Here is a 15650-nt window from a genome sequence, read left to right on the forward strand (position 1 = left end):
TTTTATCTAAAAAGCTTCAAAACCGCGCCAGTTACTTTTTCACTTAATATCTTGTGGAACTGATAATAGATAACTGCACTCTAGGACTTAAAAATGAAAAGATCTTATTATTTTCTCCTTCACTCTTCTTGCTGTGTCTCTTTAAATAATTACAAGCTGCTATAATATTTGATTGTGTGTATCTGTCTTCCCATACTTTAATAATTATGTTCTTTTTTTCTGTTCAGGATCATATCTTCATATTTAAATTCTTACTATTTTAAAATAAAAATGAGGCTTCTCATAGTGTTCCTCTAAGCAAACAGAATACTGTCATGTTGTTTAGTCGCATTTAATAGTAATGTGTATACCATTATCTATGTGCTGTTCATACTATTATATAATTATCTTAAGTTGTCCAACTTGGCACCTCAGGTGGAGTCTGGTCTAATTACCAGTGCCAGGTAACCTGCAAATTCATTTGTAAGCCACATTACTCATTGCTATGCCCTGACCCTGAGCGGCACCGTGTCCCAGGTCTTTGGTCTTCATTTCTAAATCAGAACCACAGATTAGCCATAGTTTGGGTTTATGGTATCTGCTGAATTCTCCTCCTTTACCTTCAGAACTGTTGCTCAATTTGTGGTTGTCACTGAAACTTCTTTATTTTAAATACAGAAGGCATAAATATTCCAGCAGACCAGCCCATTATCAAACTTAAAAATTTAGAAGATGTTGTTGTCCCTACTATGGAAATCAAGGTAATTTACTATTGATTTTTGTTTTTGTTTTGATTTTTTAATTAAACTAAATTACTTTTTAGCAAGTTAAACCATTTGAAATACCTTTTATTGTAGGTCAAAAATGGTTAATTATTGGCAGTTTCATTTGTTTCAACCAATAGTTTTTTCTTTATTGGATTCCCTTTGCCCAAGACTTAAAATACTTAAAGATCTCTCCTGCTTTCTTTTCTATTGCCTCCAGTTTTACAGATGTCATCTTTCTTATGAAGAAGTCTGTAGTCTGTTATTGATACTTTTACTGGCCAAAAGAAAATATTTTGTGTGCTTATGTCAATATTAATTTTTAACTGAGCAAGAAAGTCCCTAATTGTTTTATATTGATTTTTAAGATTCTGTACACATTAGAATGTATTGACTGTGATGTATTACAATATTAAATAATATAATATGTACTACAGTATTGACTGTAATATACATGACACTTTGAGCTGTGTCTAATGGTTTTTTATTGCTGGAAGTACAATGTGGGCAGGGATAAATATAATAATAAAGGTTGTTGTTTGGTCACTAAGTCATGTCCATCTCTTCTGTGATCCCATGGACTGCAGCACTCCAGGTTCCTCTGTCCTTGAAATTTTCCAGGCAAGAATATTGGAGTGGGTTGCCATTTCCTTCTCTAGGGGACCTTCCCGACCTCGGATCTAACCCACATCTCCTGCATTGGCAGGTGGATTCTTTACCACCAAGCCACCAGGGAAGCCCATAATAAATAAAGATTACAGTTTAGAAAATGATCATTTTAACTACATTGTAAAATCTCTCCTTTGAGTTTGCCTTTTAGTGTTTAATATGTATGGTTATTTGATGTGAAATGTAGCTTCATCGTGTGGATTAACGTATCAGCAAAGTTACTTATTTAAATATCTTGTGAAACTGCCAGATTTAGCAATTAAAACCTAGAAAACTCCTCTCCATACTTTTCTAAAATTTCCCTTATTGTTTTTGTGAGGAGATGACTTAATTTATACTGATGACTTAACATATACAGATTAATGGTAACACCTGAACCAGGGTTATTGAATAGTTTTTTCAGCAACACTCATTGAACTTCTTTTATTAGGAGATATTTAAGGAGGTAAATTGTGTTATCTATATTGCTGTTTGAAGCCTTTCCAATGTCAAATCTCCCTTCTTTCATTTATAAAGTTACCACTTCTGTTCTTAACCAACAGCACATTGTCATTCATTCCTTTGCTCAGTATTAAAATTGTCATTTAAAATTCATTTTTCTTTAAAAGCAAATTGAGTACTAAGGTATTGTCATATACTTTATTAGGTGGACCCCACAGGAGAATATGGAAATCTGGTGACTATAAAGTCATTTAAAGAACAATTTCGTTTAGCAGGAGGTTTAAATTTACCAAAAATAATAGATTGTGTGGGCTCTGATGGAAAGGAAAGGAGACAGCTTGTCAAGGTGAGACTTTGCTTTTGTGATGTGGTTCCTAGTGGATTAATGAAAAACATCAAAGAAAAACTAACAGATGTTTTCTTCTTATTTTGGCTCTTTGGTTTTGTTCTCAATAATTACAGGTGAGGAAAACAAAGTAGAAACAAATTGTTTTCTAGAAGCAGAATGCTTTTCCTCATGGTTTTGTGTATGTGTGAAAGACCAGCCTTATTTTAACAGTTGGTTGAAGTGAAAGAATACTTTTTACATGTATAGACATGGTGAGGTTTAACCGTCAGCCTACTTGTTATGAAAAAAATTTTTGAGTGTTGCTTATTTTGTTGAATAGTTCAAGTTGAAGGCCCGTGCTTCAATGTCCTGCGTCTGACATTGTGCTAAGTGCTATTTTAAACGTATCCGAAAAGGACAGCACTCCTCCCTTACTCTGCTTTTACGCTTTGGGCCTTGCTGGGAAGTAGCAGAGAGACAACAGTGCTCCTCCACCTTGGTGCTTTGCAGTGTGCCCTTAAGTGTAGGCATTCCAGTTATTTTAGTCACAAAAGCAGCTGTGACGGGGAGTGGGGAAGGGTACTTCTTTTTTCTAAATTGGTCTACAAGTGATGTGCTTTATTCTAATACTTATCTTTTGTTCATGTGTTTGTGTTTGTGTGTCTTAATTACTTAAGAGACTAAAGGGGAGCACAGATCCTCAGACTGATTTCTAAGTGCCCTTTGGCTGTCCTCAGATGATTTTGTGTGATTTTATAGTAAAGAAAATGAACTGTGCTTAGTTATTTGTGTTTTGATTATTTTGAAGGGCCGTGATGACCTGAGACAAGATGCCGTCATGCAGCAGGTTTTCCAGATGTGTAATACATTACTGCAGAGAAATACTGAAACCAGGAAGAGGAAATTGACTATTTGTACTTATAAGGTAACTTTTATTTCTGCAGCTTAATAAAGGACATATACAAGACGCCATTATTGAGGTAGGGGTCAGCAAATACTTTCTTGAAGGATAACATTTTAGACTTTGTGGGCCACATACATAGGTCTCTGTTGCATATTCTTTATTTATTTTTTTCCTTGATAGCCCTTTAAACCTGAAAGACCATTCTTAGCTCACGGGCTATACAAAAATAGTTTGGGACTGGGTTTGGTACAAGGGCCATATATTGCTAAAGCTCTGATTTAAACAGTATTTTTCTTTTGTAAAAGTATACATTAATGTTAATTGCAGCATTTTTTTTGTTTCAAGAAATCTTGTTCTTATAGTCAGCTAAAGTATTTTCCTTTTATGTTTGACCATGTGGCCTATTTCTGATATAAAAGTGCTCTTTAGAAGAGAAATGATGTTAAAAAGAAAATTCTGATTCAGTGAAAAATACATTATATAATGTAGAGTTTTAAAATTCTAAATATGCTAGTTTTTGACTAGGTAATACATTTGCATGGTTCAAAAATCCAGTAATAGAAAAAGGTATAAAAAGGGAAACCTTCTCTCACCTTTTTCCCTTTCCCTGTAAACCTCATGCCCCACCATCTCTTATTCTTATAAGTACCATTTTCATTTGTTTCCAGTGTTATACAAATAGAATATATGAATATAATTCCTTATTTCCCCCCCTTTCCTAGAGACAACAATATTTTTTTAACTCAGCAATATATTATAGAAATTTTTTGCTTTTTAAACAACTGCTTTGTGCATTAGTACAGAGTTATCATAAAAGTCCTTATCATATAAAATAGGCATTTGGGTCATTTATAGTCCTTTACTGTAGCAAGCAGTGCTGTGCTGCAATAAATAACACTGAACATATTTCATATATGTACTGGTGAATCTGTGGGATAGATTTCCTAAAATTGGACTAATGGGTAACAGTAAATGCACCTATAATTTGGTAGATATTGTCAGATTACCTTTGATAGAGGGATATCCCAAATGCATTTCCTCCAGCATTTTGCCTGAGAAGATAATTCTTAAGTCATATTATTCTATTAATTTAATCATCTTTGACCCTTACATGAATGCTCATCTAGCACTTTTAAAAATTGCAATAAACCTCCATTTTGAAGGATGTGTTTTCTATCAGATCAGATCAGTCACTCAGTCGTGTCTGACTCTTTGCGACCCCATGAATCGCAGCATGCCAGGCCTCCCTGTCCATCACCAGCTCCCGGAGTTCACTCAGACTCACGTCCATCGAGTCAGTGATGCCATCCAGCCATCTCATCCTCTTTCGTCCCCTTCTTCTCCTGCCCCCAATCCCTTCCAGCATCAGAGTCTTTTCCAATGAGTCAACTCTTCGCATGAGGTGGCCAAAATACTGGAGTTTCAGCTTTAGCATCATTCCTTCCAAAGAAATCCCAGGGCTGATCTCCTTCAGAATGGACTGGTTGGATCTCCTTGCAGTCCAAGGGACTCTCAAGAGTCTTCTCCAACACCACAGTTCAAAAGCATCAATTCTCCGGCGCTCAGCCTTCTTCACAGTCCAACTCACATCCATACGTGACCATAGGAAAAACCATAGCCTTGACTAGACGAACCTTTGTTGGCAAAGTAATGTCTCTGCTTTTGAATATGCTATCTAGGTTGGTCATAACTTTGCTTCCAAGGAGTAAGTATCTTTTAATTTCATGGCTGCAGTCACCATCTGTAGTGATTTTGGAGCCCAGAAAAATAAAGTCAGCCACTGTTTCCACTGTTTCCCCATCTATTTCCCATGAAGTGGTGGGACCAGATGCCATGATCTTCGTTTTCTGAATGTTGAGCTTTAAGCCAACTTTTTCACTCTCCACTTTCACTTTTAATCAAGAGGCTTTTGAGTTCCTCAGCACTTTCTTCCATAAGGGTGGTGTCATCTGCATATCTAAGGTTATTGATATTTCTCCTGGCAATCTTGATTCCAGCTTGTGTTTCTTCTAGTCCAGCGTTTCTCATGATGTACTCTACATATAAGTTAAATAAACAGGGTGACAAGATACAGCCTTGATGAACTCCTTTTCCTATTTGAAACCAGTCTGTTGTTCCATGTCCAGTTCTAACTGTTGCTTCCTGACTTGCATACAAATTTCTCAAGAGGCAAATCAGGTGGTCTGGTATTCCCATCTCTTTCAGAATTTTCCACAGTTTATTGTGATCCACACAGTCAAAGGCTTTGGCATAGTCAATAAAGCAGAAATAGATGTTTTTCTGGAACTCTCTTGCTTTTTCTATGATCCAGCGGATGTTGGCAATTTGATCTCTGGTTCCTCTGCCTTTTCTAAAACCAGCTTGAACATCAGGAAGTTCATGGTTCACATATTGCTGAATGTTCCTTTCTGGTTTCATTCCTGTATGTCCTATTTGCCCTTTATTCTTCTGTCACTGCTGTAACAAGGCTTATTTATTTATTCATTGTTTCTGTTTCTGTGAAGATATAAACAAATTAAGGTAATTACTGTCTATTAGTAGAGAAGCAGTCTTTCAGAGACACTTAGGATAGCCCCATATCTGTTTCCTAAACCTGCAAAATGGTATATAAACAACAACTGTTTATTTTTTCCAGCAAGTTAACCCTACTTAAACTCGAGGTATCCTAACCATCAACTAAAATTAGTTTAAAAATATAATTAAAAATACAGTAATGTTTATAATGTGAATAAGCTGCTTAGGATTAATGATAATAAGAAAGATGCAAGACTGTATGAAAAAAAATTATACAAATGTAACAAGAAAGAAAAAAGGAAAAAAAAAGTACCACATCGTAAATGGGAAAACACTTAAAAATGTCAGCTGATTTCAAATTAGCATAGACAATGAAATTCCAGTAAAAATTTTGTAATGTAGAACCATGATATAAAAGTTTATCTTGAAAAATATATTGGTGAGAATGACTAAAATGTCTTTGATAAAAGCAATACGTGAAAGTGGACACTGTCCAGTCATATGAAACCAAAGTAGCCTTGACGGATGTTTATATATACATGTGTAAGAAATTAGTATATAGCTTTGACATAAAGTTCGTTAAATGCTATTAACTCTGGGTATGATGGGATTATGGGTAGTACCTGTTTTTTAAATATATTTTGAATTGCCCTCAATGAACATTTTTTTAATTATAAAAATAATTGTTAAATTAAAAACACCAAATAGGGGAGCAGGGAAAAAGAAATTAGATCTACCCACCAAAATTCTGATTGAGTCAGGCTATTGTAACTGAAAACTGAGGGGTTTTTTTAGAGCTTTTTAACTGCCTACAGAAATAGAAATATAAAACTCACTTATTAGTTGGATGAAGTTGAAGAGTGGGAAATCATTTTTAAAAAGCACACTTTTTTCTTACTTGCAAATTTGTGAGAAATTTGTCACATGAAACTTTATTGTTAACTTGATGCTTTCTAGTACCAGTTAGCAAAAAGCGACTTCTCATGGAATGCTAAGAGCAAAAGTTAAAATTAAAGATCTGTGAAATCTGATCTTTGATGTGGTTTAGATCAGTGCTACTCAAATTTAACAGGCATTCTAGTCCCTGGACGGGTCTGTTAAAATGCAGATTGCTGAGCCTCTAAAATTTCTGATTCTAGGATGGAGCCTGAGAATATGCATTTCTACCAGGTACCAAGTGATGCTGATGCATCTGCAGTTTAGGAACCACACTTTGAGACCCAACAGTCTAGTTAATTTGCTATCTATTAATTTAGCTTCATTGTAGGACAAAGTTGATGAGTTGTTAACTGTCTCCTCTGACTGCTCAGACGTTTTTAGAAGGCAGATATTCAGTAACATGAGTGAAAGGGAAGTTTTGTGCTCTAAGTGCTAGACTTTTAGATGGCAAAAGCGATGACTAGAGAGCTGGGATCCGATATTGCAGATTTGGGCTGTGAGTTCTCAGTCACTTCAGTCGTGTCTGACTCTTTGCAACCCCATGGACCATAGCCCGCCAGGCTCCTCTGTCCATGGGGTTTTCCTGGCAAGAATACTGAAGTGGGGTGTCATGCCGTCCTCCAGAGGATCTTCCTGACCCAGGGATCAAACCTACATCTCCTGCATTGCAGGTGGATTCTTTACCACTGAGCCATCAGGGAAGCCCTTGGGCTATAGATCACCTGGGTTTCTCAGAAAGCAGCTCAGGCTTCCAAACAAATAACACAGTTTGGCTTCCAGAGTTCATTGCTATAAAGCATGAGAGAAGACCTTGACCTAAAATATTTAGAAGGCAAAAACAACTAAACTCCATCTCTACCTGGTAACTTTTTAAATATCTGATTTTCACAGAGAACTCTTTTACCAATTAAATAGTGGAATTATTTAATGTTATATATTTGAATATTAAAAAATGTCCTCTTGGAAGACTGTGTGCTCCCAAGGCAGGGGGCACGGGTTTAAGCTCTCTCAGGGAACTGGATCCCACAAACCGCAACTAAGAAAGTGTCCACATGTCACAGCTAAGAGTTTTAACATGTTGCAACTAAAGATCCTACCTGCCATAATGAAGATCAAAGACCCCATGTGCTGCAACTAAGACCTGGCACAGCTAAGTAAACTAAAAAATAATAATAATAAAAATTTTAAATGACCCCTAGATATGAGAGTTTGGGTTTGACTTTATTGTTTAGAATTGTATTATTGGGCCAATAGATCTATATTATTTTGAGATTACTCCAAAAATGTGAAAGCTGTGTTGTAGCTTTGTTGCTAGTTGTTCTTGATTTCAGTTAAAGGTTCCTGGAAGTACTGTATTGTATGTAGTGAAGTAGTCTGCCTAATCTTCTTTGGAGTCATTCCCAATCTGTCATTCAGGCTACTTGTGACCATTGTAACAACAAGCCGGGTCATTGACTGCCTGGAATTAACTCTTGGTACGCAACTGTGGCTCAGTGGTAAAGAATCTGCCTGCCAGTGCAGATGTGGGTTCGATTCTTGAGTCAGGAAGATCCCCTAGAGAAAGAAATGGCAACCCACTCCAGTATTCTTGCCTGGGAAGTCCCGTGGACAGAGGAGGCTGGCAGGCTCTGGTCCACAGGGTGGCAAAAGAGTCAGACACAACTTAGTGACCGAACAACAACAAAGACAACAACCCAAATGTCAAAATGCAGCCTCAAAGGAGAGTCTTGTATATTGAGGAACACAAGATATCAGAGAGAATCACATGGAGGTGGAGGAGGACAAAGTTCATATTGTATTTGCTGGCACCGAGACATGGCCCTCTGATAACCAGGATTCGTGTGACTGGGCTAGTTTATCTCTACCAAAACTACATTTTTAGAAAGTACGTTGAACAACTAGCCTGAAATCTTAGATATGAGAGGATTCATTTTTTAAAATCAGTGTCTTATAAACAATATTTAAATGCTGAAAGAAGCTTTGTACTTAATTCTTCATTATGCCTTATGAAAAACATTGCCATTTGCCTTTTGAAACTTGAGTTCAATGTTTTTACATCACCCAACATCTCTGAAATGAGATAGAAAGAAGCCAGCCTACTCCTTTCTCCATCAGTCTCTTAACAAAAGAAGGGTTTGATTTTTTTTTCCCCTCATAACTAGATAGTAATAGAGAGTAATTTTAGAAAAGGGATCTTTGATGGAATATATTAGGAGGTAAGGATGTTAATGTGATCAAGCATTAGGGTCACAGCTAGCTCAAAGTCAAAGATAAAGCTGGATTTTCTTGGAGGAAGGTATTTAGAGGTACTTAAGCAGGAAGGAAAATAAGTTGGAAAGACTATGAGATCTGTTCATTCATTTGTTCAGTAATTGTTTATTTACATGCCTAGTGGTGTATTAGATACTCTACCAGGTGTTGGGGATATAGAAGTAATAAAACATAGTCTTAGTTCTTAAGAAGCTCATAGTCTACCATGGGAAACAGACAGACAATTACAATACAGAGTGTTAAGTGCATTTTTGAAGAATGAAAAGAGCTGAAGATGGAGAAATCATACTTATCTTTAACATCACTGGGGAAGACCCAGGCTGAGGGCAGGAACAGGCTCCAATGATGCCTAGGGAGAGAAAAGGGAGAGGCTTGGCCAACAACTCCCAGTGGACCCTCAATACAAGGCCATCACCCCCGGGGTCACTGTGACTTACTGGAGGAAGTGCAATCTTCTGAGCCAGGGTTCTTCTAGCTCCTTTTTCTTGTACCCAATTAGGAGACCTTCCCACATTAACAGGCAGCCAGAACCTGTTTAATTGTTGCCTACCAAAATGCCTGTGATCTAGCACTGCTCCCAAGATTATGGCCCTGCCCCTAAAGAGAGGGCCTTGTTTTGGGAGCTTCTTGGCCCTGAGAGTGAGCACAGGCTCAGGAAGGATACACAGAATGGGACTCACAATCACTTGCCTCCTCCTACTGCTGGAGACAGTTTAACATCTGAGGGAGGATGGGAAGAAAGGAGGGGCCAGCCCTCTCTGCCCTGCCTCATTTGCTCCTGGTTATGCTCCTACAAGAAAAGTGATGAGTAGCCTAAGACCCACGGTACCTGGGCCCTATTCTGTGTCCATGATCCTTGGCAAACCCTTCCACTCACCCCTTTAACCAGTGCAGGTGGGCACAGGGCACAAGGAAGCCTGAAGCTGTGAAAAAGGCTTTAAAACACAAATCTTTTGCAGAGGCTCCTCTTAGGAACCTCACGGCATGGTTCCTGTTCTGCCAGACTCCAGGGCTTAGGCCTGTGAACATCTGGGGACTTAGGGTCTTAGGATCTGAGCAGCAGTGTTTTCCTCCACCAGCTAGCTCATCCAGAACTAGCCTCATTTTGGTATCTTTGAGACAGGGTGCTGGCCCTGAGCCTACTCATCCAGAGAGGACAATCAGAAAGGGTTCAAGGCCCAGACACTGTAAAAACTGAGGGGGAGCCCACATGGGAGGGGCATGCACCCTGCTGTGGGATCACAGCTGCAGGGGACCCCTTGAGGGGAAGGGCAGGGGGGCAGAAGACAGTAGGGGCATGCGCAGGCAAGGGGTGGGGAGTGGTGGCTTAGGACTGAAGCACCTTAAGTGCCAATTTTGTTTCACTGCAGAGCTTTTCTCTGCCCTCTGCCTGTAATACTCTTTCTTCAGATCTCTGCATGAACTTTTCCCTTAAGGTTATTATTCTTTCAGGCTTTTCTCCAGTGTCACCTCTTCAGAGATGCCTTCTCTCACCATATAGAAAAGTCTCTGTTACTTTTTTAAATGTCTGTTTTGTTCTATTATACTTGTTATCTGGCATCATTAAATGTCTATTAATGTATGTGTTCCCACACCAGAATGAAGCTTTATAAGGACATGTTCTTCATCTGCCTCATTGCCGCTCTATTCTCAGTGCCCTAGCATCATGTGTAAGACATAATAGACTCTCAAAAAACATAGTTAATAAATTAATGAAATCTCCTCCATGTTAAGACACAGAACATAAAATAATAAAACACTTGAGTATATTAAAATTAAAAATGTATAGAATTAAAGATACTATAAAGACAGGTGGCTGAGAAAACAAATTTTAAAATGTTGATAACAAAAAGGATTGTTATTAATAACAACAGGGATTTATGTACAGAATATGGATATAGCTATTACAGACCAGTAATAAAAAGAGAGCCAGTGAGAAAAAAGGTGAAGAATACAAACAGGCAGTTCACAAGAAGAAAACATTTGAATAGCCAATGAGCCTATCAAGTTTTACTCAGCTTTCCTGGGAATCTGGAAAATACAAATGAAAACCACAATAAGATACTGTTACACACCTCTTGGATTGACAAAATGTGGAAGTCTTGATAAATACTACATGTTGGGAGGCTATAGAATAGACTCTGCTAATGGGTATATAAATTGGTACAACTACTTTGGATAGTTATTTGCCAGTATATGTTAACTAAGTTGAAGATGCATATCCTGAATGACCCAGCTCTTCAATTTCCAGGTACATGTATACCCTATAAAAACTGAAATATATTCATTATTAAACTAATAGCATTGGGGATAGCAGCATTGGGGAAATCTGGAAACAATGTAAATGTTAATCAGTATTCCAATCATCCAATAAATTGGATGATTATGGTATATTTATACAATGCAGAGTTGTTAAAATGAATAACTTAGGGTAAATATACTAACATAGTTAAAGGTATTAATAAAATAGTGTTGATTCAGAAAAAAGCAATTGCAAAACATACATATGGTATAAATTATTTAAAGCTTCAGTTTAGTTCAGTTCAGTTGCTCAGTCATGTCCAACTCTTTGCGACCCCATGAATCACAGCACGCCAGGCCTCCCTGTCCATCACCAACTCCCAGAGTTCACTCAGACTCACATCCATCGAGTCAGTGATGCCACCCAGCCATCTCATCCTCTGTCGTCCCCTTCTCCTCCTGCCCCCAATCCCTCCCAGCATCAGAGTCTTCCAATGAGTCAACTCATGAGGTGGCCAAAGTACTAGAGTTTCAGCTTTAGCATCATTCTTTCCAAAGAACACCCAGGGCTGATCTCCTTTAAAATGGACTGGTTGGATCTCCTTGCAGTCCAAGGGACTCTCAAGAGTCTTCTCCAACACCACAGTTCAAAAGCATCAATTCTTCAGCGCTAAGCTTTCTTCACAGTCCAACTCTCACATCCATACATGACCACTGGAAAAACCATAGCCTTGACTAGACGGACCTTTGTTGGCAAAGTAACGTCTCTGCTTTTCAATATGCTATCTAGGTTGGTCATAACTGTACAGTTACATATATATATATGTGCTGTGCTGTGCTAAGTTGCTTCAGTCGTTTCTGACTCTGTGCCCCCCTATAGACTACAACCTTCCAGGCTCCTCTGTCCATGGAATTCTCCAGGCAAGAATACTGGAGTGGGTTGCCATGCCCTCCTCCAGGGGGGTCTTCCCTAGCCAGGGATTGAACCCACAGCTCCTGTGCCTCCTGCATTGGAGGCAGATTCTTTACTGCTGAGCCACCAGGGAAGCCATATATATATATATATATAGCTTTGAAATACACCAAAATATGTGAATGTGATAAGCAAGGTAGCAGTCATCTTGTTGGTATGGAGGGGCACAGGGTCAGTGAGGAGTAAAAGGGAGTTTTGTCTCTTTCCCAGCAAATATGAAAAATCTTAGATTTCGTAAAGCAGTTTAGTAGGTAAAAGGGTGTTTATATTATTTTCTACTTTTATGTATATTTATAATATCATAATTTTCAATCATTTTAATCTTTGGTAAAAGTACTCATTTTACAGTATGTTTAGGAACACATTTCCTCTTGGTATGGCTAACGAGACTACAAAGCAAGAATACATACACTTTCAATTATTAAAGTAAAAAAAAATTATTAAAGTATACCCAAATTAAGACTACATTTGATGTCTTCCAAAGTGAAATTCTTTAAATTTGATTTCAAAGTCATAAGGAAAGCAAAGTTAATTCCTCTGCTAGATGGAGTAACCTAAGTATGGCTTGGTCAGTCACAAATGATGAGTACAATTAACAGTATTGACCCCTTAGAGAATCCTGAAGATTGAGAGAAGAGCACGTTCTTAGAAGTCTAAGCATCAGGCTAGAAAATCTTACTGTTTGAGCTCATTTATTTTCAATTGCTTTCTTCCTGTGAACATTCTGTAATGCAACTTGTAATGCAGCTTGAAAAAATGCTTCACACTGACTCTGATAATTAAATAATTTTCATATGCTCTTTAATGCCAATCCATAAACAAAAGGTATTTAATCTGTAACTTCAGGTGGTTCCCCTTTCTCAGCGAAGTGGTGTTCTTGAATGGTGCACTGGAACTGTCCCTATTGGTGAATTTCTTGTTAACAATGAGAATGGTGCTCATAAAAGATACAGGCCAAAGGATTTCAGTGCCATTCACTGCCAAAAGAAAATGATGGTGAGTAACATTCAAATATATATGTTATTACAGGATTATCTGGTAGCTTATTAAAATTGACAGTTATCAAATATTTTGGAATGTAAAAAGTTTTAATTTCATCAGGTAATTGTATAAGACAGTATGCTCACTAGAGTGAAAGTTTGTGTGAATGAAAAAGGACAGTTTTTAAACTACGTTGTGTCAATCCTTGTTGGATGAGAAATGTAACTTTATTCAGTGTTTGCCAGTTTGCTTCCAATTTGGGGTAAGGTAATTCTTAACAAACAAAATACTAACTAAAACCAAAAAAGAAAAAGTTATGAAAGAGAGAGAGACCTTCTAAGACTTTTGCCACATCACATCACACTGGCCATCTGGTCTGACATTCATTGACCCAATCAGTGACATTTATTGAATGTCTCCTCTTTATCAGGTTCTATGGTAAGACTTCACAAATATGAGTAATCACTATCATACTTATCCCATTTTAAGATGAAAAGTTCTGAGAATTTAGCTTCCCCCAGGTCAGTGAACTAATAAATAATGGAACAAAGATTTAAACCTTGTCTGTCCAACTCTAAAATCTATTTACTTTTTCTTTTGTTGTGCTTTCTGTTATACATTTTAAAAAATGTATGGTAAAGCACTATAGGGATTGTGAGGGAAGGGTTTGTGAAGGGACAGAGGAGGAAGTGATCCATTCTACCTGGGACAGGAAAGAGTGGAGAGAATCAAATTCAGCACTTGGTGGTCCAGTGGTTAAGAACCCGTCTTCCAAAGCAGGGGATGTTGATTTGATCCCTGGTCTGGGATCTTAAATCCCACATGCTGATGAGCAACGAAGCCCATGTGCCACAGCTAGAGAGAAGCCCTCTTGCTACAATGAAAGATCCCACGTACTGCAACTAAGAGCTAACTGCCAAATAAATAATAGACAAATATTTATTTATTAAAAAAAAGACTTCATAGAGGAGATGGTGCTTGAGGTGAATTTTATAAATGAATTGGTTTTCTAGGAAGGAGGAACATAGAAGCAAAAGGGAAGGAGGCATGAACAGGCAGGTAAAAATGGCATAGGCTTAGTATTTGAGGAGGAATAGATGAGACTGAAGCAGTAGTCATTAGTCAAAAAGTGGAGGGTTGCTTCATGAAATGTTAAGAAATTTGCACTTTATCCTGTAAGCAATAGAGAACCCTTGAGAAGTATAGTAATATCAGATTGGCATTTTAGAAAACTAACTCTGACAACACTTATATTTTGAGAAAGCTGACTAGAAGCATGAGATTAAGTCTGAGAGTAATAACAGTAGGAATGGAGAACAGGCAGTTCAGTATCAGTGGTGCCCAGTTTCCTGGTTTGGATAATGGAGTAGATGGAGAGGCTATTTACCATGTTGATGAATAAAGGAAGTGGCTGAGGTTTGCCAAATCTGAGAAGGCAAATTAGTTTGGATTTGGAAGTGATCCAAGTGAAGATATTGAGTGAAAGTTGGAGAGGCACATCAGGCTGGAGCTTAATAAAAATACCTGAGCCAAAGACACAGATGTGATTTGCATTTCTCTAATAATGAGGAATGTTAGGCATCTTTTCATGTGTTTCTTGGCTATCTCTATATCTTCTTTGGAGAAATGTCTATGTAGGTATTATTGCAGGGCAGCAGTGGTGTCACAGGCTTAGAGAAGACTTGTGGACACAGTAGGGGAAGGAGAGGGTAGGACGAATTGAGAGAATAGCAAGAAAAATAGATAGCCAGTGGGGATTTGCTGTGTGACACAGGGAGCTCAGTCCAGTGCTCCCTGCCAACTTAGAGCTATGGGATGGGGTGAGACAGAAGGAAGTTCAAGAGGGAGGGGACGTATGTGTACCTGTGACTGATTCATGTTGATGTATGGCAGAAACCAGCACAATATTGTAAAGCAATTATCCTCCAATAAAAATTTTTTTAAAAGGAGGGGACATACGTATACCTATGGCTGATTCGTGTTGATGTATGGCAGAAATCATCACAATATTAAGTAATTATCCTCAAATTAAAAATAAAATAATTTTTTTTTAAAGATACAGATTTGAAAGTCATTAGTCCATAGGTGAGAATTGAGCCCTTTAATGTAAATAAGCTTTGCTTCAGAAATTTATTATATAGGAAGGATGTGTTGAAGGACAGATCTGAGATGTTCGGCTGCCCTGCTGCCACAGTCTAGAATCAATCAACCCGTGATTGATTCTTCCTTTTTCTTATCACACCCCTAGATCTGTGATATACCTAATAATATATGGAGCTATCTTTGGCATTTTTGTGTTTACTTCCACATAGGTTACAGAATCATTCAAATTACAATTGAATTAAAACAAATTACAGTCCCTGTTGGTGTGCCTCTTTCCCCTAAAATTAACATGAAAACCCCAAAGGGATTATATTTTGTTCTTAATTGCTTCCCTGACCAGACTTGTAGCTTTGTGTGTGTGTGTGCTTAGTCACTCAGTAATGTCTGACTCTTTGTGACCCCATGGACTGTAGTCTGCCAGTCTCCTCTGTCTATGGAATTTTCCAGACAGACAAGTTTCTTGTAGGCAAAGATAATGTCTAGTTCTTCTTTTTATTGCCTTTATACCTACTGTTCCATTTTCTTATTGAAACTCCTAGTACA

General features: G+C 37.8%; 1 protein-coding gene across 1 annotated transcript in view; it reads left to right on the forward strand.

The window, feature by feature from the left end:
• ATM (ATM serine/threonine kinase) overlaps positions 1 to 15650 on the forward strand; it is a 154854-nt gene that overhangs the window by 119804 nt on the left and 19400 nt on the right. Inside the window, exons 56-59 of the mRNA XM_055547810.1 lie at positions 658 to 740; positions 2059 to 2199; positions 2990 to 3106; positions 12870 to 13019. Of these exons, the coding sequence (XP_055403785.1) occupies positions 658 to 740; positions 2059 to 2199; positions 2990 to 3106; positions 12870 to 13019 (491 nt within the window). The remainder of the gene's footprint in view (positions 1 to 657; positions 741 to 2058; positions 2200 to 2989; positions 3107 to 12869; positions 13020 to 15650) is intronic.

The sequence above is a fragment of the Bubalus kerabau genome, chromosome 15 (assembly GCF_029407905.1).
Source record: "Bubalus kerabau isolate K-KA32 ecotype Philippines breed swamp buffalo chromosome 15, PCC_UOA_SB_1v2, whole genome shotgun sequence".
In the NCBI taxonomy this organism is placed as follows: domain Eukaryota; kingdom Metazoa; phylum Chordata; class Mammalia; order Artiodactyla; family Bovidae; genus Bubalus; species Bubalus kerabau.